The sequence below is a fragment of the Dromiciops gliroides genome, chromosome 3, assembly GCF_019393635.1.
Source record: "Dromiciops gliroides isolate mDroGli1 chromosome 3, mDroGli1.pri, whole genome shotgun sequence".
In the NCBI taxonomy this organism is placed as follows: Eukaryota; Metazoa; Chordata; class Mammalia; order Microbiotheria; family Microbiotheriidae; genus Dromiciops; species Dromiciops gliroides.
Window position 1 is genome coordinate 338,148,773 of NC_057863.1, and position 25,149 is coordinate 338,173,921.

Here is a 25,149-nt window from a genome sequence, read left to right on the forward strand (position 1 = left end):
ATCCTCACCATTGGAAAGAAAATAAGGCACATTCTAGCAATGTCAGATCAATAATGCAGTATGTAATATTTTTAAACTTTTATATTTTTTAATTTAAAAAACGATCCGTGAAGGTAGTAACTCAATTTTTACATGGCAGAGTTGTCTAGTTAAGTGAAATTTCACCATTCAGTAACATTCAATATGAAGCTATTGTCAAGAATCCTGATAAGTCCTAATTCAGTGGAAAAAAAAATGATTGCCTTTCATATACAATTGTCTTTTTGCTTCATTAATCTAATTAGCCACAACTTTTGCACATTTATCATAAATATTGTGTTTTAGGATGCTTTTAATTGGTTACATCATGAAAAATACTGCTAGGAAATTATTCATAAAACTGTATTCTGTATTTTTTTATTTTTCAAACAGCCAGTGTCCACATTTAAAATGCATAATTTGCAAATATAAATTATCAGACTAATAATTCAATTAAAAATAAAGCAAAACACAACTTCCCTTAGTATCACAATACAGAAAATGGTATTATAAAACCCAAATGGCTAAGTTAACCATATGAAAACAATAATGCCAGAAGCTGTGAAACCCATTAAGCCACTTAATGAATAAATCAGTTCAAAGAGTACATGTCCATGTTCCATGACTATGCATGAAGCAAACTTCCACTGTATTGTAAAGGCTCAACAATTCATTTGTTCATGGCATAATGTTGGGTCAAGCGAAGATCTTTATTTTTACAATGACAAGTCAAATGAATTGGAACAGAAATTGTACCTCCAAATTGTTCAAAAACAATTCTGTTTGGAGGGGAAAACATGATCTTTAAAAATAGATCTATTTGTCATCAAATTTTAGTTTTCCAAGTCTACTAACTATAGAAATGTTTCGTTTTTCCCCAATAAAACATCACACATTCTTATTTTTTCAAATATGTTTCAATTTGATAAATTTCATTGCAAAGCAATTTTCACCTGAGTGGATTATGAATTCAATGCTCCTAGGCAGTATTGAAAGAAAAGGCTTGCTTTATATCTGAAACCTAAAATATGTTTGCGTTAAATCTTTTGTTGAATTCCTGGCAGGTTGTGGGGCAACTTGCCATCACACTCCCAGCATACACACTACTCTACCCTCATTCCCCTACAACTCTCAAAAATTTTCATGAAGTTTCAAGCAATTATGAGCCCACTCTATCATTTCGGTCATAAACTTAAACCCAATTCATTCAGTTTTATACAAAATCATCTATATTATGTACATTCTTAATTACCAATGGGAAATCAAATTTTACAATGATAATGAAAGGGTAAGAAAATGGCATAAGTAAAGTAATACTGTATATCCACTGAAATAACCTATTACCCTACCAGTTTTCATGATAGGGCTTCTTTTATTAGCTGAAATACAAAGAAGGCATATGGATCTCAGGAAAATAACACTATATATCAGAAAATTCACTGTATTTTACTATCTATTTACCAAGGGTTTCCATCACACACAATTTATTCTGTACAATTTTTATAAACTAATTTCTTCCTTTTCAAAATCATCAGGTTTCCAGATTAAATTCAGCACTACACAGTATGCCCTTGAAATAAAATGAGGTTACCTGCTTTATTTGGATACCAAGTTCCCTTCCAGACAGCATTAAAATAAAGACAAGTAAGACTACACAGATAAAATCCAGTATAATTCAAATCCAACAATGAAAAAGTTCCCCCATATTGTTGCAAAATTCTTTCTACTGAAATGCTCTGCCACAATAATAAAAAGCATACATTACATATAAAAGATACCAGTGTACTAAAAGTGACAGAAGTGGACTAGCAAATCCTTCAAAGCACATATTATATAAATGACTAGCATTTAAAAACATTTCTCCTATAAAATGTAGGTCATATACATTTATAAATTGGTGGTTTTATTTCTAAAGCAGTGACATCTGTGTTCAAATAGTTATGCTGCTCTGTACAGTATAATATCTACTGAATTCAAGCTAGGATAGGTTTGTCTTTTTTGTATTTAAGTTGAATAAGTTCATCTCATCAGCTGAGAACTCAAACTTGAAAAATAAGTATCTAAAAATCAATGTACAAATTTTAGATTTTTTTAACCATTTATGAAACATCAAGAGACCTACTCTTTTTATAATGGGGCTTAAGTCACCTCAGAAGCTATGGACTTGAATCTAAAATGAAGAACAAAAATAAACAAACAAAAAACACCTCCCAAAGCAAATCACAAGAATAGGTAGGAAGCAGTACAGAAGCAGAAAGATATACCCCTTCCTTTACTGTGATGGCTACTAAGTTTTGCGGTCTTCCTCCATCTTGCAGAAGAGTGGTAAGGCCATTCAATGCTTACTGAAAGTGAGTACAGATGAAGTCAGATTTAAGCCTGTCTCCTCTGCGACTGAAATTATGCTGTGTAAACAATGTTATGCTCCAACAGGAGGGCAATGGAATTTATTAAAAACTGATTAAAGATTAGTCATCATTAACTGAAATAAGAATAATTATGAACTCCAAAACAGTTTTTAGAACTATTCTGATGCTACTTGTAAAGTTAGCACTGCTATGGATTATTGCTTACATACAGTACAACATCATATGCCTTCTAACATAAAGCAGTACTGTGATTTGTTTGTACATATTTACAGATTTTTAAAAACAAGCTGTAAAAACATTACATACTTTCAGACAATACAAATTAGCACATTGGTACTCACTTTAAACAAATGGAATGCATAACATTAATAAACATCATAAAGGAAGACTCACATAAAAGTCCTTGATTGTCAAGACACATTTATATATAAACTCTAACTGTGCAGAATTAAAGATTCAATCATAGGTACATCCTTAATTGATAAACCATATTTACAGCATGGTATTGCATAAAAAAATAAAATAACGTTTATAGGGTTTTACCTTTCCATCCATTGGATTACAGAAAGCAACAAACACAACTAAGAAATGTTTGTCTGCTTCAATTTGTTTCCTACCAAAAGTTAAGTGAAAGGGGGAAACATAAGGTTTTTATTTGCAGTGTATAGCAAAAGCAACAGGAAAATTCTTTCCCTGAAATAAAGCAACTTGAAACTGAAAAAGTTTAAATTAAATCGGAGATTTAAAAAACATTTTCCATTGACTGTAATGATGCTTCCTCAGGAAATGCTCTGTGAAAAGGTGAATTCTAGCTAAATGCTTAAGAAACATGAACTATAGTAACATGAACTGTTAAAGTTGCCCAGCTTCTTGTGAACAGTCCTTTTAAAACCCAAATGAGGAAAATTAAAGGAGTTTTATTAGGCCAATCTAACATTTCAAAAGTTCTTTCCTTCATCTAGTGAAAATGAAAGTATCCCTAGGACAAGTTGCTTTCTGCCTCTCAAATAGTTAGGATCTCCCTGTCTCCTGAGAATCCTTGGCAAATACTCAAGAGTATTATTTCTAACAGTAATGTATTAATATAACCAGTAGACATTTTGCATATAGATAACCGGAGATTCATAACAGTCAATCAAATATTCCAAAACCAAACCAAATGTCTGTGCACTGTGGAGAATTTTAGGCAAAATCAACCCATTATAAGCTGTTTAACAGTTACTGCTTTATCTAAGGTGTAATGCTGACCTGATTCTCATCCTCAAAGGTATAGTGCTAGATATAGCAGAAGTGCAAAAGTATATCTCAGGGCTAATCAAACAAAAGCATAGACATATAGGAGCATGTTCGTATACACAATTTGTCTACAGGGAAGGCTGAAAGGAAACAGGAGCTTCAAAAGACAATCCCAAACCCCTGACATTCTAGCCCAGGATAGGGCATGAAGCTTCCATTCTACCTATGCACTGATCTTTGCTAAATAACTTGGTGAACAAAAGGGACAAAACCCAAAGAACAGATATCATTATGGTGACAATACAAGGTAACTTTTGACTTGGGCTCCATACTTAAACTAAAACAGCAAAAGACAAAATACTTAAAGGGTCAATCAACAATTTATAGTATAACCTCTTAGGGAAAGCCTGTAACTGGATTTAAAGAACTATGGCTATTTTAAAATAGGAATGCAACAACTGAAGTTTTACTTGCATAATATACTTATCTACCAAAGGCCTCCTCTAAGCTTACTATAATTGCTCAGTAGTTGTTGAGTCATATTCATAGAAGTATTCTGGTACAAGCCATGATATTGAAAAAAATATCCCCCTCCCCAAACTAATGCTATACCTTAGTATTAAACCAGGCATTCAGCTGAACAAAAAATTTTCAGCCCAGATGAAAAAAATTCTGACCAAGGCTACAAATTCCTACCACCCTTATTAAAAAGTGCTGTGGAATATTTAATGTCCATCCAGAATGGACACAGCCCCAAATTTTTAAGATCTCATCTAAAAGAAGCCTTCTTACAACCATGTGACACTTAACACACTCAGTTTAAGATGATGAATGGCTGAGCCAATAATGGCAGGACTGAATCTCTGTTTCTAAAGAGTCTAGTTCTTTCCAAAATTTGGCAGGGAAAAAAACTGCCAAATGGGAATTTATAAAATTTCAAAGTCACAGAATAATGAATAAAGTATGAAGGAAATCACATTAAAAATAGTTGGCAGAATCCTTTGAATTGATGGTCCTTATTTTAAAATACCAATATGTTTAACACAAATATGAAATGTGATAAACGTGAATATTGCTTGCTCCCTTTCCATATGAGAATAGTTATGGGCTAACAACAACAACAAAAAAGTAAAATCGTTTATGTGGAAAACAATATGTCAAGGTGCACAAATTTGTAGGGCCATTAAAGGTTAGGTTGGGAAAGCCATGTTATAAAGAAGTATCAGCTTCCAGGGTTACTATTGGTACTTATACTGGTGTGTACATCAGTTTGAGAAAGATGGAGAATTTTAGCAAGCGAACCAAAAAGTTGGGGGGAAAAAGTTTGGAGGGGACACCAGAATTAAATAATCACTGAAGTTATACAATGCAAAAATTAAAAACTACCCAACATCTTATTCAAATCATGCCTTTTCAGGAAAAAAAAAAGATTCATGGTGTGAGGATAAAGTCTGTAGTTTATTTATGTTTTGAAATGCAACAAAATGCTTCCGATACTCAACTAGGCTGAAAATGAAATTGTAATTACTAGGGTTAGTAAACACTTTTGGTTTGTAAAACTATAATGAACAGTGTTCATCAAGAAGTTGCTGAAGGTAAAATATGCAATTAAAATGCCCAGTTCCTTAGTTTCTCTGTATACTGTTTAATTATCTGATCTACCAAGAATCTAGAAAGGGAAAAATTAAATCAATTTTTACAAATCCGAAGACATCCCAATTTCCTTTTATTGCCAAAAATTAAAACTGTCATTTATGAGATGATTAAGACACAACCATATCAAACCTAAAAATCTAAAATTTTTACTTTGAGAAATCAAAAATATCAAATAGATTCTAAGTGCTCTATGTTAAGTGAAAGTGTATATGTAAAGTAAAATACAATTAAGCTTCAAAACTTGGAATATACAGTCTGTGAAAGCATTATGTTCTTGGGAATGTAATCTACAGAATACTTTGACTAAAACCTCAAAACCTTGATACCTGCACATGAAAAAAAAATCATAAAAAATATCTAGGTACAACTGTACAAAGAAACTGACACCAATATGCACACTTCAGTCTGGAAGTAAATGCTTCAGCAGTTGTGTGTTTTGGTAAATGTGTTGAAAGTATGCATATTTTTAAGTAATTAGGCTTTTAAATAGTGGAGTCTTAGACTATCAGATTTTTATTACTATTTCCCCCTCAGAAAACACAGCTCAATATAATGCAAAATGAAAATCAAGGGTATATGGCATATTGTTCTTTTTTTTTTAAAGATGGAAGATTTCTTTTTTCCTATAGAATACATTAATTTTAAGCCATAATCTCTTGACATTTAAACTTTTAAGTTCACTCTGTCTGCAAAGTATATTAAGATTCCCTGCTGAAGTGCAATGTCTATGCTGAAAAACTTATAAACAGTATGCGTAAATTTCACACAATTACTAATTTCCCAAGAATGTACAATGATATCAGGAAACTATTGTGCGAAAGTCTTATTTTTTTTTGTTGCTGTTGTTTTGTTTTCTTTTTTAAACTTGGTATAGATTGAATAGCAAGTTTCTGGTCTAAAATAAGTAATACATTGCTTCTATAAAGGTGGCAACATGTAAGGCAGTTCAATGAATGATGACTAACCAAAAAGAAAAAAAAATCAGTTATTGGATTATCTTGCTATTCATATCAGCTTACTTTTGTTATAACACATTGCTCTTAAGTCTGTACAGCACTCCATCTTTTACAGAGCAAACCCACTCTTGATTAATCTGTTCTAAAGTGCCAATATTATTTACATTTTTTTAGTTAGCCAAAAGTCTGGCCAGTTGTGGCATCAGGTGAAGATGTCATCCCAGCTCTATTATCATTTACATTCACCAAAGGAAATTCTGGGAATTCAGCACTTGTCCCTGGTCCCCGTAGGTTCACTTGTCCATTGGCAGTGCTAAATTGTGAAGCCATTCCAGCTCTTGTTCCATGGTATTGAGGTCGGAAGGGCTGTTCAAAGGAGCTCATTTGGTAAGCTTGGTGGACAGGCTGTGCCTCAGCCTTCTTCTGAGAAGTCACTTGATCCAAAAAGTCCTGTGTTGATGTAGCAGAAGCATGGTTTGCCTCATCACCTGAAAAGGGAAATGAATGCTGGGAATCACCAACTATTAGTCCAAAGTGAGACTTGTCTGGAGTTGTTCTTAGTGGAGAATTCATTCCTGATCGAAAGCTATTGATGGGCATGGCTGCGTAGACTTGCTTGTCTATGGAAGAAAATGCTGGCTGACTTGCAAGGGTCTGGTTATCAGTCACAAAGTTAAGGCTCGGGTTGTTCAAATAGGCATCGTTTTGGCTAGTTCTGTCCAAAGCCTGCTGCAGAAATTTTGAATATTCCTGCAACATACTGGCTTTATCTGATGAGGATGCTTGGGAGCTTGTTCCAACGCTCTCTGGCTGGGTGACCTCAGGTACTTCTGAAGAATTAATAGATATGCTAGATGTCACCTCAGTGTCGGCCACATTGAATGATATCTCATGCTGTCCATTAGCCTTGTGGGAATAATGGTCTAACAAAGTCTGCAGTACCTCATCTGGAATAACATTTTTGTCATGATTACTTTTAATCTCCACATTTAGTGCCTGTGAATCCAATATGGATGCTGTGGTGCTTTCATCAATGACACTTGCCACAGCTGCTTGCGTTACAGATGGTTGAGAGGCTATGGTACCCACATTCAGTGCATACTCTCTACTGTTATTACTACTTGCTTGCAGGTATCTCTTTTTCTTCAAAAACTGCATTGCATCATCATAGTTAGTGCTACTATGGACAGGTTTGCTGGGCCCCTCTTGTAAGGTATCAACCTGGTCAATGTCAGGATTGCCTTCTGAGTCTAGTAAGGCTTGTTTATCCACAAGGTCAAAGGCATACTTTGAAACTTTGCTATCTTCATATGTGGATAAAGGTGAAATTGTTTGACTTTGCTCTAGCGGCTGTTTTAGACTTCTTTTACTATTAACTTTTTTGAGAACCAACTTAGGTGGGTGTATTTCTCCTGAAGCAGCATCATCTAAATGTGACCCTCCAACTGAAGAATGGGGCATCTCAACAGCATATTCTGCCACCATATACTCATCTTTTACTTTAGTGCTTGAGGAATAAAGAGGCATATAATCATTCTTATCTTTTTTCTGGTCACACTTGTCCATCATACTGTCCTTGTCCATCCCAGAAGATTTTTTCTCTGTTTTCTGCCTTTTCTTTTTTGGCAGTGAGCTGTCTTTTGGAGGTGTAGAAAAGCCAGAATCATCCTCAGATGTCAAAAGGCCACCCTTGGTGGCATTCCTGTTTGGTTTCTTGTCACGGTTTTCATGGCACATACGTTTATGTTTTAATACACGGTCTGTCCGGGAAAAATACTGTTGAGTTGAGTGGGTGATGATGATTTTATTTGAAAGAGGGGGGAAAAAAAAGAGAAAAGTCTAAATAAATATAATAGCTGAGATAAGTATAAGGATATAAGCAATTAAATCCTAAGCATTTTATTTTTCTATTGCAGACCTGATTATAAATGCTATTCAAAGTGTTTTCATGAATGATTGATTACATTTTCTAATGTATTAGTTTAATCACTTAGGAGAGAAAATAATTTCAAACTACCATCTTACCTGTAAACAGTATTCACACTGGTATGGTTTTTCTCCACTATGTGTTCTCTTATGCCTTTCCATGTGATATTTCTGTATGAATCTCATACCACATTCATCACAGCGAAATGGTTTTTCACCTAATCATGACAAGAAAGTTTAAAACAAAACATAGTCAAATAATGGACTCTCCATATCAATCTTTAAGTTCAGTAATTTAGGAAGATTACTTTTTAGAAAGGCTTTCATATAAATCAGGGGTTCTTAACCTGGGATTCATGAACTTATTTTAAAAGATATTCTGATAATGACATTTCTAAGTAATTGGTTTCCTTTGCAATCCTATGCATTTTGTTTTGTACAATTAAAAACTTTAATCTGAGAGGGGATTTTATAGGTTTTTACTAGATGGCTAAAGTGTTCCATGATACAAAAGAGGTTAACAACTTTTAATAAGTTCAGGCTCATTCTGTTTATAAGAAATTAGATAGATTGCCATGTCTTGTCCAACTAAAAATGGAAAGACAAAATTAGAAGTATGTTATGCTTAGTTTCCTTGACTGATTGTGAATGTGCATGTACAAACATACTTTCTTCATAAAACACACTAGTGATTGTTAGTATAACAAATTTCATTTTGAAAACACTAGATGGATGAACTAATTTGACCTATTAGCAATTTTTTAATTAATATTTTTTAAAATATTAATTTCTTTAAAAGTTTTAATACTGTTTTTAGTTTTGCTTCTCAATCTGAAAGTGAAAAGCCAGAATGTTTTTAATCCATTGATTAATGAGTTTTGATGAAAAAATTTAAATTCCAGATTATATTTCACTGACATACACAATACACAATACATACATACATGATAAATTTTCCCTTCATTGAATCAAACTAGTACCTTACTTGTATTTAACTAATATTTCTTGTAGTAAGCTAACATATTTGGTTTAAAAATGAACTTTTGGGGCAGCTAGGTGGCGCAGTGGATAGAAAACCGGCCCTGGAGTCAGGAGTACCGGAGTTCAAATCCAGCCTCAGACACTTAATACTTACTAGCTGTGTGACCTTGGGCAAGTCACTTAACCCCAATTGCCTCACTAAAAAAAATAAAAATAAAAAATGAACTTTTGTTCCATGAGGATTTAACTGCTATATGACTGTTACAGAGATTAATTTTTACTTTAAAGTGCACAGCTTACATAAAAAGCAGAGTATGATGATAGCAGTTTACTCCAATCAACATGTCACAGAACTTAATTCTCTAACTTTTACTCAATAAACATATTATTTACTAAATAATCTGTTCTCATCATAGCACTGTCAAGCCTTTGTCATAGCAAAGAAAATGTCTAAAACTCAGTCCTTGATTTAAAATAGCTCAAAATCTAGTAGGAGAGGCTAGAAAATACACAAATGGTACAAAATAGTAGCAATAGTTGACATTTATACAGCACTTTAAGGTTTGCTCTACATAACAACCCTTTGAGGTAGAAGTGACCTGTTCATAGTTACACAGTTATTAAGTATCAGAGAGTGAACTTGAGGCCAAGCCTTTACTTAATCCAAATCTAAAACTCCTGCCAATTAAATTAGTGATACTTCCTCAATAATAAAGACAGGGGCAGCTAGGTGGCAGGGGGCAGCTAGATGGCGTAATGGATAGAGCACCAGCCCTGGATTCAGGAGGACCTGAGTTCAAAGCTGGCCTCAGACACTTATCACTTACTAGCTGTGTGACCCTAGGCATGTCACTTAACCCCAATTGCCTCACCAAACAAAACAAAACAAAAACCAAACAAAAACCAAACAAAACAAAAAACCCCACCAATAATAAAGGCAGCAAATGGCAGACAAATGTTAAAGAAGTGCAATGAGAGAAATTACTATGGGCTGATATATTAGGAAAGCCTTCACAGAGTCAACTGGCCAGTCAATAAACAACTATTAAATACCTACTATGTGGTGGGTACTGTTCTAAGTATTGGGAATACAAAAAGGTTCTTCACTTATTTTGTGTCAAGGATCCATTTAGTAGACTGGTGAAACCTATGGATCTCCTCAAAATAATGTTCTTAAATGCATAAAATACATAGGATTACAAAGGAAATCAATGATATTAAAATGTAATTATCCAATTTTTTTTAAAAAACCCAAGCTCACAGACCTCAGGTTAAGAACACCCACTCTCAAAGTTTCCTTTTGCCTCTTACTAATTAATTAATCCCTGTTCCTTTCTCCTCTCCTCTAACAACTGCCCCTCTGTGCCAACAATGGCCCCACTGTGGGGTTCACAAATGCAGGTCCTCCCTAGCTAAGGTTCATTCATCCTTATTTAGTACCAATACTGATATAACAAATTCACATTCATAATTTATGATTCCGCTTAAACAAAATGAGGTTATACTGCTTGGAAATGGGGCATTTCTCCACAGACCTGATCAGCTTTATTGTCCCTATATAAAATGGTTTTTAAGTCAAACATTTACTTCTCTCTAATAGTGAACTATTATGTAGGAAATTATGAATAGGGGACTATATGAGAATGAGGTGGGAAAGGAAGTAAATCAAGTACAAATATGGTACATAAGAGAAACAGGGTAAGTACTTTTAAAAGCAGAATCCTCTCAAACCTTCAAGATAAATTTCAAAGTATTTTCTCCTTTATTTAAGATATATTGAAGGAATGAATATTCTGGTAGAAGAGGGAAACTCTTACCTTTATAATGGCAGAACAAAAGAGAAAATAATACTAGATATTGTCCTCAGTAAAATCTAACTAGACATGAAATCCTGGATTGACTTGAGGGGAAAGTTTGAGTAGAATACTGAAATAAATGCTAGTTCTAAATTACTTCAGACATTATTAAATACTACTCTCACAAAGAACAAAGAAAAAACAATCTTGAGAGCTTTTAAAATGAAATGGACTTTAATGAAATTACTAAGTAAATTGGCAAAAGCAAATTTTTAAAACCCAACTGGTTTACATGCTTTTAGAATTCCACAAAAACAAATGTTTTTAAAAAAAATAAACACATTTCCAGAGCTAGACTCTAAAAAAGACTTAATTTTAAAGATGAAAACTAATCAAGAGATAATCAGAATATCAAAGAGCAATAAACACTACCACATAAATGTTAGTTATAAACTTCTAGTATAGTTGTAAACTGTAAGACATGACAAACTCCAACTTACATCTAGGTTCCAATAAAAATGAACAAATTAATTATTTTCTAGTCCAGGCAAACAGGTATACTAAAATGAAGTGGTGGATGAATGTGATCTCAGTTATCAGAATAAAGATCACAAAGTGAATCCACTTAAAATAAGGACTAACATTTCCCAGTGGGGAAAAAAAAGTTGTAATTAGTGCTTTATCTTAAAAAAATGAAACAAACAAAAAAAAGAAAATTTATCTATCTTCTATTTGACAAAATTCTGTTTATAATTGCAACTATGTGCTAATTCTTAGAATGACCAAGGAATGAATCAAGTCTAAGTGTTAATTTTATTTTTTGAGATGCAATTGTTTTGAAAAAAGTATGATAGCGGGGCAGCTAGGTGGCTCAGTGGATAGAGCACCAGCCCTGAATTCAGGAGGACCTGAGTTCAAATCCGGCCTCAGACACTTGACACTTACTAGCTGTGTGACCCTGGGCAAGTCACTTAACCCCAATTGCCTCACAAACAAACAAAAAAGTATGATAACATAATGCCCTTTACTTCACATTTGACTCATCAAGTATTTCAGGATTTTATTAATTTTCCCCAGGGCCTTCCTTATATCTTTTACATTCAAATCATTCTTTTTCTTAGGGTCTATAAACAAGGACAAACCATTGTTAAGTGTGAAACAATATTTAAGTGGGGTATCATTTTATAAGTGGTGAGTTCATTTTTTTTTGGTTTTTGGTGAGGCAATTGGGGTTAAGTGACTTGCCCAGGGTCACACAGCTAGTAAGTGTTAAGTGTCTGAGGCCGAATTTGAACTCAGGTTCTCCTGACTCCAGGGCCGGTGCTCTATCCACTGTGCCACCTAGCTGCCCGGTGAGTTCATTTTTATGCTTCATCATAAGGAGAAGTATGGGACAGTCCTTAGAGTAAGGAAGATCTGAGTTTGAATTGTGCCTGAAGAGACTCACTAGCAATTTGACCCTGGGGAAGTCACATAACTGTTCCATTCGTCAGTTTCCTCATCTGTAAAATTAGGGTGTTGGATTTCATGGCCTCCAAGGTTCCTTCTGACTCCAAATATGATTCTACATTCCTCTAAGGAAATCATTAGTAGTTGCCAACTGCTTAGTTCTCCCAGAAATCTTTTCAAGATTTTAAGTAGAAGAATAGTTACTGATCTACTTTAAAAGAGGAAGTTTCCTCACCAAGAATTCCTTAAATGAATGAAATCACAAATCTGAACCAAAATAAAATGCAATCCAGTATAGTCTTGAATAATAAATACTTGGATAATAAAGACCCTCTGTATACCATTTGCTTATAGTTACTGATGCTAGTACTCAAAGGGATCTGTGATCCCATGCCTACCCATCCTGTATACCTCTTCTCTTTCCATAAGCACCAGTTGTCCAACCTATGTTCTAGAGACCTTATTATTCACTTTCCATAGATATTGGGAGGTTACTAAAGGAACATGCACTGTATCCAATGGTTATCCCTTGTCTTCACTACATGACCAACCCATCTTCTTTCATTTGTACCTTTCTTTAGTATCCTTAAGGACACTGTTCCTCCTTCTTAACTCTTTATTTGTAAAGTGTTACAACCTGCACATGTTCCCCATATGTCTCTCTACTGCCATTTCAATTTGAGTGCCATGACTCTTAGCCATACAACTCTGGAAGAATAGTAAGCCTTTGTTTCTAATAAAAGCATGAGGTTATTAAAAGAACCTTTAAATTTACCAAAGGCAATCCAGCCTGGCTCCATCTCACTGCCCCTTTACAATGTCTATTCCAGACGTATTATTCATAGCATTATGGGCTGTCCCCTCAACTGCATATCATACTCTGGACAAGAGGTGTGAATGTATGTTGGTATGTATGTATGTGTGTGTGTGTGTGTGTGTGTGTATGTGGGGAGGTAGGGTGTAGAGGTGGGAGATGGAGGGTGTGTGTGTGTTTATGTGTATGTCTGTGTATGAGAAAGAGAAGGGGGGAAGAGGGAGGGAGGGGGAGAGGGGGGTGGTGGAGATCACACTCCCCCCCTCCCATATTGCTGTCAGGTCAAACTCTGTAGAGTTATTATGTATCTCTCATTTAGGAGATATGAACGTGTACAGATTGTCATGAAAATTTCATATAGATGAGAAAGCATGTATATGGGTTGATTATTTATTGATGTTCTTTCAGTAACCTTTTTTGGGTAATAAGATCAGAGATTTTTTCTAAATCTTTGGTGTCTTCCCCTCAGACACCTTGAGAATTTATCCCTTGGTGCCTTCAAAATTGTGTTGCCTGAAGCATAGACCTTCTCTGACTCATCTATTAACTGTTTATTGACTACTGACTCTACCTATTCACTGTCTAATCTAGCTATTTCTTCCCCTGTTTATTTTCCTCAATGTCATTTCTACTTACTCTATAAAAAGATATGGCATTGTGATATTGGGAGTTTAAATATGATAAACTCAACTGTTCTTGATGAAGTTTGGCTGAAACATCTTTACAGAAATCTTTCTCCTTTTGTCTGTTCACAGTTCTCCTAGTTTCATTCTTCAAATGATTTTTTCCTCTACTGTTCCTCATTGTCTTAGGAGACAATACTAATCGTAATCTCCCATCCTTCTTTGTAAGATTTTTATAAGTGGGTTTGGATGGTTATATTTATTAAGCACTTAATGCATACCAAGCACTGTGTTAAGAGCTTTATAAATATTATCTCATTTGTTCCTCACAACAACCTGAGGAGGCCTACCTCCTAATATTATTATCGTTATTTTAAAGCTGAGGAAACTGAGGGAAATGAAGGTTAAATGACTTGCCCAGCGTTGAACAACTAGTAAGTTCTATAAGGCCGGCTCTGAACTCAGGTCTTCCTGACTCCAAGGCCCAGTGCTCTATAAATCTACTTGCCTCTATTTTAAATCAGTGTTGCCCTTACCTGCCATCATTCTCTACCCAGCAAGTTAAGTCAACTTTTGCTGATTCATGTAATTTCTAATCTTTTTGGTGTCAATATCTTTTTCCCCAATCATTCCTTATTTTTTAGGCTGGAGTTGTTTTAATTTTTTTCCCTAGCTTTGAACTAATTTTGATATTTGCCTTAACAAGTTGATGGTTTGACTATATAGATTTGATTCAAGAACAACAAAAATAAGAGTTTTGATTCTTAATTGTTATTACGTGCATACTATGTCTAGTGCCTTCTGATTCTTTTCTCAAAGAAAATATTCATGATATATAGGCTTCTCTACACTTTACATGTCTTTTTGGCCCTCATCCCTTACTCCTGATGGATAACCTGATTGGTATATTTAAACATTTACCCCCATATTTTAAAAAGTTTTAACATAATTTTTGAAGTAAAAAAGTTCTTTGCACCGAGTTTCAAATAATATGTGGAATTAATTTGAAAAGTCTTAACAAATTCTTTGTAGAATTTCCCTACCCCTTCATTCCCTGAGGCAGCTAGTTGGCACAAAGGATACAATGCTGAGTCTGGAGTCAGGAAGACATGAGTTCAGATCTGGCCTCAGATGCTATTAGCTTTGTGATCCTGGGCAAATCACTTATCTTGTCTGCCTCAGTTTGCTCAACTGTAAAATGGGGATAATAACAAACTCCCAGGGTTGTTGCGAGGATCAAATAATGTAATGTTTGTAAAGCACTATCTTAGCACACCTAACAGGTGCTTAAAAATCCTTCCTTCCCTTCCTTTTCTGCCCTCCCTCACTTCCTTCCTGGAACAGATGTTGATGTACAAGCTGAAATAATTTTCAAGGTAGTCATTTGCAAAGACTTATTATGAACAATGAAATGAAATAGTCAAATGTCCCATGGAATGATATTTCTTATTACCTTTGGATCCATAATAAACAATGCTGCCAAGTCCTTTAACTGTCTCTCTGAGAACCTGTGAGCCATCCTTCAATTTAACTGAAAATTCTTTTTCACTTCTGGTTTTGTTTATATCAAGAATGTTAAGGTTGATATGATTCATTTCCTCCAGTAGGGTGTCTACTTATTGGCAGAATACCAACAACTAAGTTAATAATTTACAGTCTAAAAATTTTGTGATTCTTAGCACCCTCTTTCCATTTGTCCCTTATGAATAAATGGGGGAGAGGGGGTAGTAACAATGAGTCATTGGAGAAGCACAGCTGTTTTTAAGGAACATCAATACAACACTTTTTAGAAGGGGAAAAATAGTGAAAGGAGGCCACATAGGACTGAAGGCCATTTTGCCTTTTTTTCATGTTTGCCATGACCAAAAAATTTATCACCATTCTCATGTGGGAGAAACTGTAGTGGATAAAAACATTTATTTTATCTGTTTAAAAGTTCAGGGGAAGAGAGAACTCAAAGAGTTCAAAAAGCCCTAATAAATAAGTCAGCTTCAATGCTTCTACTCAATGCGGGAATCCCTTTTGCAGTATTTCTGACAGATCTGCCATATGCTTAAATATCTCTGTTAATAGTAAACACATTGCCTAAAAGAGTCAGTCCAATCAATCAGATAACCCTAATTATTACAAAACTCTTCCTTTATCTTGAAAAGAGATCTATTCCCCATAGCCTACACCCACTAATCTTAGTTCCGCCCTCTGGAGTGACAAAGAAGAGTATAATTTCTCTTCTACTTCAAACAGGTCGTCTCTCCCTTAGTCTTCTCTTCTCCATGCTACATACCCTACTCCCATTCTTCTAAACATTCCTCAAATAAAAAAGTTTCCAGACCTTACATTATTACAATCTTGCTCCTCTGGACAGACATAATAGAAACTGAACACAGATTTTTTTTTAATATGGTCAGGCAAGCAAAGAGCAGTGAACATATTATTTCTCATGCTCTGGATGTTAAAAAATGTTCCTGGATGCTATATATATTGGACACTATTAATATTTCCAAAACTGTATTACAAAGAGCCCAAACAAACATAAAGATTCCTTAATAATGGCAAGGTTCTCTAAATGTTATTTGAATAAGATATTAAACTTATTGAATCCCCAAGTACTATAAAACTCAATAAAATCTATAGCAATGACAGCTCTATATGAAAATCAAAGTAAATGGAAAATGCACATGAACCAGATTATAACCACCCTCTTGAAGCTAATCTATCAATTTATCTTGAATAGGCATTGCTGATGGACAATAAGATCATCTCAGATTGAGAAGGTAGAGAAAAAGGGGAGTGCAATATACTTAATTTGAGAAATTGTAGATTGTTTTTAATGACCTTAAATTGCTTGCTGCTACAAAAGGCCTTCTCTTAAACACCAATACTCTCCTGGCAATGTTAAATGCTATAAACCTCAGATCATCACAATTTTAGAAAAATCAAAATTATATATAACTCAAAAGGCATGAAAAGATGCATGGTGAGTAAGCTGTAGATTGTTACTGATGGTTACTTATATACAAGAAGCAACAAGTCCTCCTCCAATGAAGAAAGAAAAAGGAAGGGAGAGAAGAAGGAAAGGTAGAAGAAAAGGGAAAGGGAAACAGGGAAAGGAAAAGAATTGTGTTGTTGTTGTTTTTTGGTGAGGCAACTGGGGTTAAATGACTTGCCTAGGGTCAACACAGCTATTAAGTGTTAAGTGTCTGAGGCCGGCTTTGAACTCAGGTCCTCTTGACTCCAGGGTCGGTGCTCTATCCACTGCGCCACTTAGCTGCCCCCAAGAATTGTGTTTTAATTGAATATCAAAGCACAATAATAAGATCGTGTTAGCTTTTGATCAGTGGAATATTTTTCATATGAATGAATGCCAAGTCAATTGTCTTCCATTCTTATTTGTGTGATTGTTTTTATAAATTTAAAATGAAGGACTTTGTCATTTATTCCTGTTATTTGACCTAAAACAGTTAATCACTTTGAATAAAGAACCTTTCATCTATCTTACTGCCACCAAGTCCATCAATAATTATTTATTAATTAATTACTATATGCCAAGTAATATGCTAAGTACTGGGGATACAAAGAAAGACAAAAGATAGTCCCTTTACTTAGGGAGCTCACATTCTAATAAGAAATAGCTTGCAAATAACTGTGTATATACAAGACATGTACAATATAAATGGAAAGTAACCTCAGAGGGAAGGCACAAGCTATGGGGGGGATTAGGAAAGTCCTCTTTTTGAAGATGAGATTTGAGCAGTGTTGAGCAGAGAAGCCAATAGGTGGGGGTGAGAAGAGAAAGCATTTCATGCATGGGAGAGAGTGAAAAGGCAGTCAAGTGCCAGTATAGCTAGATTTGAGAATACTCAGAGTGGGGGGAGGAAATAAAATATAAAAAGACTAGAAAGGTAGGAAGGAGCTAGATTGTGAAGGACTTTATTCTTTTCTTCTTCTTTTTTTCCTGGGGCAACAGGGATTGACTTGCCCAAGGTCACACAGCTAGTAAGTGTCAAATGTCTGAGGCCAGATTTGACTCAGGTCCTCCTGAATCCAGGGCCAGTGCTTTATCCACTGAGCCACCTAGCTGTCCCCTGTGAAGAACTTCAAATGCCAAACATAACATTTTACATTTGATCCTGGAGATAACACAGAACCACTAATAATATCTATAAAGTACTCAACTCAGTAGCCAGCACATGATAGATACTATTATAAATGCCTATTTCCTTCTCTTCCCATTGGAGTTTATTGACCAGGAAGCTGATATGGTCAGATCTGGGCTTTAGGAAGACAACTAGTAGCTGTATGGAGGATGGACTGGAGTGGGAGGCAAGAAGACCAACCAGAAGGATATTGCTGTAGACTAGGCATGAAGATGATGTTGGCCTGCCTTAGAGTGGTGGTGTATGAGTAAAGAGAAGGACATAACACAAGAGATGTTGTGAAGGTAAAAAACAAGAAGGCTCGGTAACAGAGTGGATAATGTGGGGTATGTATGAGTTAGGAATTCAGTATGACATCCAGGCTGTTGAGTCTGGGTGACTCCCTTGACAATGGATCAGAAGGCTGGGAAGAGAAAAGGGTATGTTAAAAATGAGTTCTGGTTTGGTCATGTTGATTTGAGATATGTGTGGGACATCTAGTTGAAGATGTACAAAAAGTAGTTGGTGATGTGAAACTGGAGGTCAGAAGAAAAAATAGGGCTGGATATAGATCTGGGACTCATTGATATGGAGATAATAATTGAATCCATGGGTCGGATGAGATCACCAAGCAAAATTAAAAAGAGGAAGAAAAGCACCCAGGTTAGAATCCTGTGGGCATCCATAATTAGTGGGCACGGGCTTTATGAATATCCAGAAAAGGAGACGAGAAAGAGTGTTCAGACAGGTAGGAGGACAACCAAGAGAGTAGTATCTCAAATACCTAGAAGAGACAGCATCAAGGAAGAGGTGATCAACAATGTCAAAGGCTGCAAATAAGTGAAGGATAAGGATGAAAAGAGATCACTACCAAAAAAAAAAAAGATCACTAGAGTTAGCATTTGAAATATCATTGGTAACTTCAAAGAAAGCGGTTTCACTTAAATAGAGACACTGGAAGCTAGATTGCAGATGGTTTATAAGTGGGAGGAAATGAAGTAGAAACACTGAGTGCAGACAGCTTTCTTAAAGAGTTTAGCTGAGAAGCAGAGAATACATAGAGATCAATATCTATCTGTGATGACTGGATCAATGACCAAAATGTGGATGTATCCATAGGCATATGCTGGAAAAAAAAAAAAAGGAGGGAATAGGGATTTGCCTTGGCAATGAAAAAAAAAAGAGCCATCTCTTCATATGAAATAGGAGTGAAGTAGATGAAGAGGAAAGATGTCTGAAAGATGTGAAATGAGGTAGGAGGTAAAAGGCCTCAATTTTTTCAGGAAAATATGAGGTGAAGTCCTCAGAATGAGTGATAGGGGGATGGAGGGGGGTGTAAAGCTGGAAGAGAAAGAAAATGTCTGAAACAGATGCCGTGTGTGAAGTGGGATAGAAAACCGATGAAAGGCTCAGGTGTAATGATATAATTTGTGATTTTCTTCAGTTTCCATTCAGTAGTATGTGAGTAGGAGTAAATTCTGTGGATCATGGGAGTAAAAACATAATTGAGGTTTGGCAAAGCATGATTGGCACAGAATAAAAGGGCAAGAGATTAAAGTATAAAGGACAGTAAAGAACAGAAATGTGATCACTAAAGGGTGAATTGGGAAAGATAGAGAAGGGGAGGACAGGGTAGCTAGCACAAATGTGATGGTCTCTACCAGAGAACTGAAGGATGGTTCTTAAACATTGTAAGCAAAAATAATAGAATGATGAAAGATTATGATCAGATAAAGGAATTTTGTACTTCATTAGGAAATGAGTAGATTGAATATTTAGGGAGTTAGTACATTTGAAAGAGCTATCAATATTGTATGCTGAAGTCCCTTCTCTCAGGTTAGCAAGATAGAGAGAAGGACCCTTAAGTCAAGTTCTGAAGTCATTGAGGAAGGAATGAGAATGTCTTAGGGGTCAATATATAAGTCACCAAGATATGGATTGGTAATAAATTTTAATTAATATGGACCTCAAAGGAGGAGGGATGCTCAGTGTCAGTGGCACAAGATGAGGCTGGGAAAAAGTAATGGGGAAGTAAAGGAGTATTCCAACTTCCCCGCCAAACAAGAAAGGATAGCCAGAGATTACAATTTTACCAGGAAGGAGTCAGGTCTCAGTGTTATAACAGCAAATGGAAGGAATAAGAAAAGTTCAAGATGAAAACAAACTCTACCCAGCAAAGTAAAGCATAATCCTGAATGTAAAAAAAAAGTATATATAATGAACTGAAAGACTCTCAGGTATTGTGACAAAAAGACTACAACTTAATGGAAATTTTGACATATAAGATCCAGGAGAAATATAAGGTAAACATTAAAGACCAATTATAAGGGAGTCAATAAAGTCAAACTCTAACATTTTATATATGAAAATGTTATCAATACTCATGACCATCATCATCACTCGAGTAGGTTGAAAGAGAGGCTTGAGCTGAGCTGAGTATATAAGTGATTCTAAAAAAAAATAAAACTGGGGTAGAGAGAGGTAAGAAGGAACAATTATCTCATACGTTGTTGTTGTTGTTCTTCATTCTTGAAGAGGATCATGACATTGGGGAAGTGATGTCATGACTTGAAGTGACTTGAATGGGGGGGGGGGGTGTTTGCAAAGTCACCAACCTCACTTTACTCTTCCAGAGCCATCTGGGTCCAGTGACAAGATATATATCAGGATGACTGGAGATGATCCCAGATGTTTAAGACAATTGGGGTTAAATGACTTGCCTAGGGTCACACAGTTAGTAAGTTTCTAAGGTGAGATTTGAACTCAGGGCCTCGCAATTTCAGGGCTGTTTCTCTATCCACTGTGCCACCTAGCTGTCCTGAAAATAAGATCTGATACGGAAGAAGCAAGAGAATGGGGGTGGAGGGCTAGTAGTTACTAGAATCTTACTATCTTTGGAAAATGGGAAAACAAAAGGGAACAACATATACATCTAAAAGGTTATAAAAGTTTTCTAAATGTATAAAGAAATGAAGGGGCAAAGGGATAGGATAAGGGGAGAAGGACTCTTAGATGGGTGGGTTAGGTTAAGGAATAGGAGGACAAAGTAATGGGTAGAAGTCAATCAGAAAGCTGAGGAGGAATACAGTAAATAGGGCAAGAAGGATAGTGAGGAAAAATAGCATGGAGGGAAATAAACAACTAGTAATTATAACCTTGAATGAAAATGGGATGAATTTACTCATAAATATAAATAGCAGAATGGATTAAAAATCAGAATTCAACCAATATGTTGCTCATGAGAAAACAATAAAAAATGAGATATACACACAAAGGCTGGAGTATTTATTATGTTCACAAAAATAAAAGCTTATGGAGTGGAGGGTAAGATGGGGGAGGAGCAGGGACGTGAATGAGCCTTACTCTCATCAGAACTGACGCAAAGAGGGAATAACACACACTCAAGTGGATATATATCTTGCCTTTGTGAGAAGAGGAAGGAGAAGGGGATAAGGGAGAAAGGGTGAAGGAGGGAGGGAGATTGGGGGAGGAGCAGTCAGAAGTAAAACACTTTTGAGGAGGGGACGGGTAAAAGAAGATAGAAAAATAGAGAAATATCATGGGGAGATAATAAGATGGAGAGAAACACAGTAATAGTAACTGGGGTAAAAAACTTCTGAAGTAGAGGAAAAAGCAATGTAACACAAGGATGATGATGATACTTACTTTGCTGGGCTATTGTGAAGAAAATTCTTTGTCAGGTATAAGTAGCTGTCTAAATGTTAAGCTATTATTGTTGTTGCAATAATCAACCTCATGGGTATTTTTATAAGGCAAATCTCTCTTTAAATGTAGTTTACTATTAAAAAAAAAGAGCAGGATGCTATCAGAAAAACCGGAAAGACTCACATGATCTGATACAACGTGAAATTCACTGTATACAAAATAACAGAGGCTGCTAGGTGGTGCGGTGGAATAAAGCACCAGCTCTGGGATTCAGGAGGACCTGAGTTCAAATCTGACCTCAGACAACTTGACACTTACTAGCTGTGTGACCCTGGGCAAGTCACTTAACCCTCACTGCCCCACAGAACAAAACAAAACAAAAGCATACTGCAAGATGATCTCCTTCAAATGACTTAGTTATTTTCAGCAATGCAATGATCCAAGATAATTCTGAAGGACTTATGAAAAATGTAATACATCTACAGACAAAGAACTTATGGTACCTGAATACAGATGGAAGTATATTTTGTTGCTGTTAGTTCTTTTTTCTAAAGTTTTTTTCTCTAGGTTTGGCAACGACTGCACATGTATAACTTATATTGAATTGCTTGAGTTCTTCAAGGGGGGGATAGGAAGAAAGATGAAGATCTGGAACACAAAGATTTAAAAATCAATGTTCACACTTGGCCCTGGATTCAGGAGTACCTGAGTTCAAATTCGGCCTCAGACACTTAACACTTACTAGCTGTGTGACCCTGGGCAAGTCACTTAACCCCAATTGCCCCGCCCCCCCAAATCAATGTACAATTTGTTTTTACATGTAAGGTGGGGGAAAAATTCTAAATTAATTAAATTTTTAAAAAGAATTTATTATGCTTCATCTAATATTAAAAAAGCAGGAAATAGCAATCATGATCTCAGACAAAGTTAAAGCCAAATAGATTTAATTAAAAGAGATAAACAGAGAAACTGCACTAGGTGTCATCAATATTATTAAATATTGTTTTAGATCATTTAAAGTAACTGTAGACAGTTTAAAATACCTGAGAGTATACCTGCCAAAACAGACACACTCTTTATACGAATAACATTAGATTTAAATAACTGGAGAAATATTAATTGTTCATAGGTAGGGCAAAGCCAATATAATAAAAACGACCTATTTTACCTAACCAATCTTTTTATTCAATGCCACCCCCAACTAAATTACTAAAAAGCTATTTTACTGAGTTAGAAAAAAATAATAAAATTCAGTTTGGAAGAACAAAAGGTTAATGTCAAAGAAATTATAAAAAAAATAAAGGAAGGACATTCAGCAGTATAAAACCTCAAACTATATTATAAGGCAGGAAATATCAAAACTATCTGTGGCTAAGAAATAGAAAGATCAGTGTAACAGAGTAAACATACGATACACAATAGTAAAGGATTTATAGGAACCTTGTGTTTGACAAATGTAAAGGTTTAAGTTTGGGGGACAAGAATTTATTATTTTGTATAAATTGTTGGGAAAGTTGGGAAAACAGTCTGGAAGAGGTGGACATAGACCAATATCTTAAACCACGTAATGAGACATGATTAAATGGATACATGACCTAGATATAAAGGGAGATGACAATAAGAAAATTAGAAGAACATAGAACATATTACCTATTAGGCTTGTGAGATTAAAATTGGATATTAGATCATAAATCTCCCCTACTTTGTGAGGGCATTGCACCGTTAGAGGGTTACCTAGGACCATATCAGAGGCTTTTTCTACCAAAAAAGGCTGTGGCCGCCACTGCCCTAAGGCAAGGTGGCGCTCCAGCCGCTACAGGGTCCAGCTGAGTTGAATAGTAGGCTATAGGACGTTGGTTAGGCCCCAGTGATTGAGTCAGAACTCCAGAAGCCACCCCGCTTTGTTCATGCACAAAGAGAGTGAAAGGCTTACTATAATCTGGTAGTCCTAGGGCAGGTGCTGATAACAAGGCCCGTTTTAATTCTTTTATGGCTGAGAGATGCTGGGGATCCAACTGTAAAATGTCTGGGACAGAACTTTTGTTAGAGCTATGAGAGGTTTAGTAATTTCACCAAAGAGGGTAATCCATTGTCTACAGTACCCGGCTGCTCCCAGAATGGCTCTCTGCCTCATGGATAGGAGATAATTTTATGGAAAAATGAGAGATAGCATTATGAAGCATAAAATAGATAATTTCATTTAATTAGATTAAAAAGTTCTCATGCAAATAAAACCAATGTATCTGAGATTAGAAGGGAAGCAGAAAATTGGGGGAAAATTTTTTCAGTCTCTTAGATAAAGGTCTCATTTCTCAACTATATAAAGAAACTTTGTCAAATTTATGAGAATATGAGTCATTTCCCCAATTGATAGTCAAAGAATATGAATAAGCAGTTTTTCAATGAATAAATCAAAACTATATGTCACATGAAAGAAGAAAAGCTCTAAATCATTACTGATGGAACACAAATTAACTTTAAATATCATCTTGCCACCTATCAGATTGGCTAAAATGAGAGATTCCCTTCATTTGGGGAATGGCCAAACAAGTTATAGTATATGATTATGAATAGAACTCCCAATGTGATATAATAAATGATGAGCTGGTTGATTCAGAAAAAAACATGGAGAGACTTGGAACTACCAACAAGATGCTATCCACCACCAGAGAAAGAACGTGATAAATATCAATATGTATATTTTATTTACACAATGTAGTGTGTGTGTGTGTGTGTGTGTGTGTGTGTGTGTTTTCATGTTTAATTGTAGCCTTCTCTAGTGGCAGGGTAGGGAAGGAGGAAGAAAAAAATAAAAGTGCAAAGTCCTTTTATAAAAAAGTAAACAGTCGGGGGCAGCTAGGTGGCACAGTAGATAGAGCACCGGCCCTGGAGTCAGGAGTTCCTGAGTTCAAATCCGGCCTCAGACACTTAACACTTACTAGCTGTGTGACCCTGGGCAAGTCACTTAACGCCAATTGCCTCACTTAAAAAAAAAAAGTAAACAGTCTGAAATGGAAATGGTTTTATACTGAATCCTATCTTTATGCTCTGCTGTGTACATGGAAATGTTCTTTTTTCCCTTATTTTTGTATTTAAGTTTAAAACCAACCAAAAAAAAATTTTTTTTTAAGATGAAAGAAAACTTGTTAATTATGGGAATAAACATTCCAGAAAGCACAGTGGAAGAGCAAGAAGAGGATCTGGAGTGACGATACTGGGGGAAAGAGGGTTGAGAGTGATGAGATTAGAGAGTGAGCTCCTGAGAAAGGGAAGGAATGGGACAGTGGGACTCAGGGGTTCAGAATCACTGAGATGAGCAGAGTATGAAGGAGGTGGGAGAATGCTAACCACTGATAAATGGGTCTAGGCAGAGTATACATGTTTGGAGAAAGATCATTGAGGAAAGGAGGAGATTAGACTGTTCAAAGTCCTCACTCAAGATCGAACCTCAAAGCAGATGGTGATATGGTATCTTTTGAAGGCTGGCAGCTCACTTCATAGCAGAAAGAAGCAGGAAAAGGTT

General features: G+C 35.6%; 1 protein-coding gene across 6 annotated transcripts in view; it reads right to left on the bottom strand.

Annotated features, from left to right (window-relative positions):
* Nucleotides 1-987: 987 nt before the first annotated feature.
* ZNF148 (zinc finger protein 148) overlaps nt 988-25,149 on the bottom strand; it is a 151,553-nt gene continuing 127,391 nt past the window's right edge. For all 6 annotated transcript variants that reach the window (XM_043991943.1, XM_043991939.1, XM_043991945.1 and 3 more), the window contains 2 exons: nt 8,261-8,379; nt 988-8,011 (listed from right to left, as the gene is read on the bottom strand). In XM_043991943.1, coding sequence (XP_043847878.1) covers nt 6,410-8,011; nt 8,261-8,379 — 1,721 coding nt within the window. In that variant the 3' untranslated portion in view covers nt 988-6,409. The remainder of the gene's footprint in view (nt 8,012-8,260; nt 8,380-25,149) is intronic.